Source organism: Mus caroli, unplaced genomic scaffold (genome assembly GCF_978045245.1).
Source record: "Mus caroli unplaced genomic scaffold, Mus_caroli_1 scaffold_14, whole genome shotgun sequence".
In the NCBI taxonomy this organism is placed as follows: domain Eukaryota; kingdom Metazoa; phylum Chordata; class Mammalia; order Rodentia; family Muridae; genus Mus; species Mus caroli.
The window spans coordinates 84,019,605-84,025,496 of NW_028227269.1; the positions used below are offsets into that span (position 1 = coordinate 84,019,605).

The 5,892-nt window shown below is 50.3% G+C and overlaps 1 protein-coding gene across 1 annotated transcript; it reads left to right on the plus strand.

Annotated features, from left to right (window-relative positions):
• The first annotated feature begins 356 nt into the window (after window positions 1–356).
• Fos (Fos proto-oncogene, AP-1 transcription factor subunit) lies at window positions 357–3,730 on the plus strand. The gene is made up of 4 exons (XM_021179278.3): window positions 357–633; window positions 1,394–1,645; window positions 2,056–2,163; window positions 2,281–3,730. The coding sequence occupies exons 1-4, from the start codon at window positions 493–495 to the stop codon at window positions 2,920–2,922; spliced, it is 1,143 nt and encodes a 380-aa protein (XP_021034937.1). The 5' UTR covers window positions 357–492; the 3' UTR covers window positions 2,923–3,730.
• The last annotated feature ends 2,162 nt before the right edge of the window (window positions 3,731–5,892 follow it).

Below are 5,892 nucleotides of genomic sequence, written 5' to 3' on the forward strand. Positions count from 1 at the left end.
TCCCGTCAATCCCTCCCTCCTTTACACAGGATGTCCATATTAGGACATCTGCGTCAGCAGGTTTCCACGGCCGGTCCCTGTTGTTCTGGGGGGGACCATCTCCGAAATCCTACACGCGGAAGGTCTAGGAGACCCCCTAAGATCCCAAATGTGAACACTCATAGGTGAAAGATATATGCCGAGACGGGGGTTGAAAGCCTGGGGCGCAGAATTGACGACAGAGCGCCCGCAGAGGGCCTTGGGGCGCGCTTCCCCCCCCCTTCCAGTTCCGCCCAGTGACGTAGGAACTCCATCCATTCACAGCGCTTCTATAAAGGCGCCAGCTGAGGCGCCTACTACTCCAACCGCGACTGCAGCGAGCAACTGAGAAGACTGGATAGAGCCGGCGGTTCCGCGAACGAGCAGTGACCGCGCTCCCACCCAGCTCTGCTCTGCAGCTCCCACCAGTGTCTACCCCTGGACCCCTCGCCGGGCTTTCCCCAAACTTCGACCATGATGTTCTCGGGTTTCAACGCCGACTACGAGGCGTCATCCTCCCGCTGCAGTAGCGCCTCCCCGGCCGGGGACAGCCTTTCCTACTACCATTCCCCAGCCGACTCCTTCTCCAGCATGGGCTCTCCTGTCAACACACAGGTGAGTTTGGCTTGTGCAGCCGCCAGGTCCGCGCTGAGGGTCGCCGAGGAGGAGACACTGGGGTGTGACTCGCGGGGAGTGGGGGTCTTCCTTGTTCGCTCTGGAGGGAGACTGGCGCGGTCAGAGCAGCCTTAGTCTGGGAAGCCAGGACTTGTCTGAGCGCGTGCACACTTGTCATAGTAAGACTTAGTGACCCCTTCCCGCGCGGCAGGTTTATTCTGAGTGGCCTGCCTGCATTCTTCTCTCGGCCGACTTGTTTCTGAGATCAGCCTGGGCCAACAAGTCCCGAGCAAAAGAGTCGCTAACTAGAGTTTGGGAGGCGGCAAACCGCGGCAATCCCCCCTCCCGGGGCAGCCTGGAGCAGGGAGGAGGGAGGAGGGAGGAGGGAGGAGGGTGCTGCGGGCGGGTGTGTAAGGCAGTTTCATTGATAAAAAGCGAGTTCATTCTGGAGACTCCGGAGCAGCGCCTGCGTCAGCGCAGACGTCAGGGATATTTATAACAAACCCCCTTTCGAGCGAGTGATGCCGAAGGGATAACGGGAACGCAGCAGTAGGATGGAGGAGAAAGGCTGCGCTGCGGAATTCAAGGGAGGATATTGGGAGAGCTTTTATCTCGGATTAGGTGCATACAGGAAGACATAAGCAGTCTCTGACCGGAATGCTTCTCTCTCCCTGCTTCATGCGACACTAGGGCCACTTGCTCCACCTGTGTCTGGAACCTCCTCGCTCACCTCCGCTTTCCTCTTTTTATTTTGTTTCAGGACTTTTGCGCAGATCTGTCCGTCTCTAGTGCCAACTTTATCCCCACGGTGACAGCCATCTCCACCAGCCCAGACCTGCAGTGGCTGGTGCAGCCCACTCTGGTCTCCTCCGTGGCCCCCTCTCAGACCAGAGCGCCCCATCCTTACGGACTCCCCACCCAGTCTGCTGGGGCTTACGCCAGAGCGGGAATGGTGAAGACCGTGTCAGGAGGCAGAGCGCAGAGCATCGGCAGAAGGGGCAAAGTAGAGCAGGTGAGCAGCGATTCTGGACCTTTGCGGGCTGGGGGAGTTGGGGGGGGGGAGGCGGAGACTGACGCACAGACCACACAACAGAGAAGGGATGCGACTGACTGCATTTCCTGACCAGGAGCTGTTGCTGCTAGCCCTTTCCCCCCTTGTCAGATTTTGACAGTTGGCCCCAAGACAAACTCTATAGACAGTTTCCCTGACAGCTTCCTACTTCATTCTCTAGCCCGGGAGCTTCTTTGTTCCCCTGCTAAAGATCTCACTTTAAATGCAAATCACACCCTGCCTGCCAACTGCAGGTTAGAAAAACTGCTTCACCGAGAGGTGCGGGTGCTGTAGGAGCCAGTTTCACTGGGGTGACTGAATGGAGGTGACACTAGACAACCTTACTGAATGTTGGTCCTTTTCTTCTATAGCTATCTCCTGAAGAGGAAGAGAAACGGAGAATCCGAAGGGAACGGAATAAGATGGCTGCAGCCAAGTGCCGGAATCGGAGGAGGGAGCTGACAGATACGCTCCAAGCGGTAGGTTGAACCAGCTGCTGCTCCGGAAACTTTATTAAAGTTGGAACTTGGGACTATGGGCGCAGGGTCCTTGAGCATGCCCGTGTCTTATGCTTTCTTATATCTCTCTCTATGCAGGAGACAGATCAACTTGAAGATGAGAAGTCTGCGTTGCAGACTGAAATTGCCAATCTGCTGAAAGAGAAGGAAAAACTGGAGTTTATTTTGGCAGCCCACCGACCTGCCTGCAAGATCCCCGATGACCTCGGCTTCCCAGAGGAGATGTCTGTGGCCTCCCTGGATTTGACTGGAGGTCTGCCTGAGGCTTCCACCCCAGAGTCTGAGGAGGCCTTCACCCTGCCCCTTCTCAACGACCCTGAGCCCAAGCCATCCTTGGAGCCAGTCAAGAGCATCAGCAACGTGGAGCTGAAGGCTGAACCCTTTGATGACTTCTTGTTTCCGGCATCATCTAGGCCCAGTGGCTCGGAGACCTCCCGCTCTGTGCCAGATGTGGACCTGTCCGGTTCCTTCTATGCAGCAGACTGGGAGCCTCTGCACAGCAGTTCCCTGGGGATGGGGCCCATGGTCACAGAGCTGGAGCCCCTGTGTACTCCCGTGGTCACCTGTACTCCAGGCTGCACTACTTACACGTCTTCCTTTGTCTTCACCTACCCCGAGGCTGACTCCTTCCCAAGCTGTGCCGCTGCCCACCGAAAGGGCAGCAGCAGCAACGAGCCCTCCTCCGACTCCCTGAGCTCACCCACACTGCTGGCCCTGTGAGCAGTCAGAGAAGGCGAGGCAGCCGGCATCCAGAAGCGCCACTGCCGGAGCTGGTGCATTACAGAGAGGAGAAACACGTCTTCCCTCGAGGGTTCCCGTCGACCTAGGGAGGACCTTACCTGTTCGTGAAACACACCAGGCTGTGGGCCTCAAGGACTTGCAAGCATCCACATCTGGCCTCCAGTCCTCACCTCTTCCAGAGATGTAGCAAAAACAAAACAAAACAAAACAAAAAACCCGCATGGAGTGTGTTGTTCCTAGTGACACCTGAGAGCTGGTAGTTAGTAGAGCATGTGAGTCAAGGCCTGGTCTGTGTCTCTTTTCTCTTTCTCCTTAGTCTTCTCATAGCACTAACTAATCTGTTGGGTTCATTATTGGAATTAACCTGGTGCTGGATTGTATCTAGTGCAGCTGATTTTAACAATACCTACTGTGTTCCTGGCAATAGCGTGTTCCAATTAGAAACGACCAATATTAAACTAAGAAAAGATAGGACTTTATTTTCCAGTAGATAGAAATCAATAGCTATATCCATGTACTGTAGTCCTTCAGTGTCGATGTTCATTGTCATGTTACTGATCATGCATTGTTGAGGTGGTCTGAATGTTCACTGACATTAACAGTTTTCCATGAAAACGTTTTTATTGTGTTTTCAATTTATTTATTAAGATGGATTCTCAGATATTTATATTTTTATTTTATTTTTTTCTACCCTGAGGTCTTTCGACATGTGGAAAGTGAATTTGAATGAAAAATTTTAAGCATTGTTTGCTTATTGTTCCAAGACATTGTCAATAAAAGCATTTAAGTTGAATGCGACCACCTTCTTGCTCTCTTTATTCTCAGAGTTTTGTATGGTTTCGGGAAGGCCTCTGAAGAGACCAGTTTGACAAGATGGGTGGGTCCTGGAGGGGAACACGCCCTCTGTCCCCTTATCACTCAGAGGACACTCTAGTTCAGGGTATTTTACAGAGATGTGTGTTCATATTGCATTGCTAAGATTTTCTACCTGCCTGCCTTGGGGCTGAAGGCTGCCTGTAACAGCTTGTGCAAGGATGTGCTTTCCTGCTTCTCTTAAACTTAAGTGCTTATCTTCACCTTAGTGATTTTCATGGGAACGGAATCCTTTGAACAGAGCCTCGCTCTACACAAACTTTGTTGTTGTTGTTGTTTTGTGAACTGAAGAAGAGTTGAAATAAGTGACCTTCCACACTGCAAACCAGATTGCCACTTCCCCCTCCTGTTCATTATTAGGCTGAACTGCCTCTTTAAAGATATATATATAATTAAAATATGTATTTATTCATGTGGGGAGGGCATTCGTGTACTTGAGGTCATGCACTTGAGGTCACGGGACAACTTCCAGACACATCTTAAGAACACGACCTTTGGGAATTGAACTCAGGTTGTCAGGCACCTAGACCCACCAAGCCAATCTTGCCAGTCCCCCTCCCCCTTTAAAGATGTATTTATTTCTATTTTTTGTGTAAGGGTGTTTCGCTGGCATGTGTGTCTATGCACCAGGTGCAGATGCAGTGTCCATAGAGGCCAGAAGAGGGCAAGGGATCCTGTGGGACTGGAGTTCTGAGACAATGGCAGCTACCCAAGCAAGCACCAGGAATCTAAATCTGGGCTCTCTTCAAGTCTAACTGCTTTTAACTGCTCATCTGTCTTCCCAGCCCTCCTGAACTACCTACCACACCTTAGCCTTAAAAGGTTTCCCTTGGTTAAAACACACACACACACACACACACACACACACACACACACATGCACGCAAACAAATTTTCAATTGTTTATTTTTGAGATAGGTCTAACTTAGTCTAGTTTGACCTCAAACTTGCTATGTAGCTGAGGCTGGCCCTGTACTCCTGATCTTTCTGCTTATATCTCCCAAGTGCTGGCATTACAGGTATGCACCGTCATACCTGCCTTCGGTTCCTTACACAAACATATGTTCATTTAGTCAACCCTTTTTATTCTCCAAAGAGAGCAGGCTATCTATTGTCCTGTGCCACCATGCAAACCAAACTCCAACTTCCGAAGCTACTTTAACACTTGGGTGTAATTCACAGTACAGTAGGGGGAAAGGAATGGACGTTTAAATTATCTTGAGCAGCATAAATAATGGCTGATCAACCAGTCTGTAAATAAGAAGTTACATAATAGCTCAGCAGGAAAGGGTCAGAAGACTTCAGATAAGCTTAGCTTAGGTTTATCATCTCAAAGAAGAACATGACCTTTGCCTGGGACATCTAAGGTAATGACTGCTGCTCTCTCTTGCTTACATGCAAACCAAAAGGAAAGAAAACTGAGCCCCTCCCTACCCTTGCTCTCTGGTACCTAAAAACCATAGACTGTTTCCACGCATGCTGGGTGGAAGGGGAGCCTTCAGGTCATTAGTGGTAATGAAAATCACTCTGTGGTCACGGTGGGCCTCGTACTCTGTCGAGCTGTGTTTCAATTTCAAATGACAGTTCCATTACACGTGAGCTGTTAACCTATGACCTACCTGCTCCTACCACAGTGATTGACACTTCAAAGCAATCCACCCAAGTCTCTCTAGAACATTCTTTACAGCACATTCCACTTGCACACACTGCTTTGGCCAGTCCTGAGTTATGAGAGGCCTTGTTGGTAGACCGATAATCCCAGAGCTGAGGAGAGAGGCTTGAGTTCTAGGCTACACTGTGAGATCCTATATAAATTAAATGAAATGTAAAAAACAAAAAACAAAAAACAAAAAAAAAACTTTAGAATTAATGTAACATTTACAAGGACTCGGTGAGCTCTTTTAAATGTGTGGTGGTAATGAGCTGAGAGGAATGTCCCAGATTGGGAAGAACAGCAAGGAAAGCAGCTTGCCCCCCCCCTCCCTGGGGCCTCCCTAATGGCCCTGGCAGTTGTAAACTAGCTGTGGAAGAAGAGCATCCCCTTTTCTTTGACATGTCTGACACAAAGCCTTCCTCC

Coding starts and splice junctions, on each gene's coding strand:
- Fos (XM_021179278.3), top strand. CDS start 493: ATGATGTTCTCGGGTTTCAACGCCGACTACGAGGCGTCATCCTCCCGC. Junction 634..1,393: donor GCTCTCCTGTCAACACACAG/GTGAGTTTGGCT, acceptor ATTTTGTTTCAG/GACTTTTGCGCAGATCTGTC. Junction 1,646..2,055: donor GAAGGGGCAAAGTAGAGCAG/GTGAGCAGCGAT, acceptor TTTCTTCTATAG/CTATCTCCTGAAGAGGAAGA.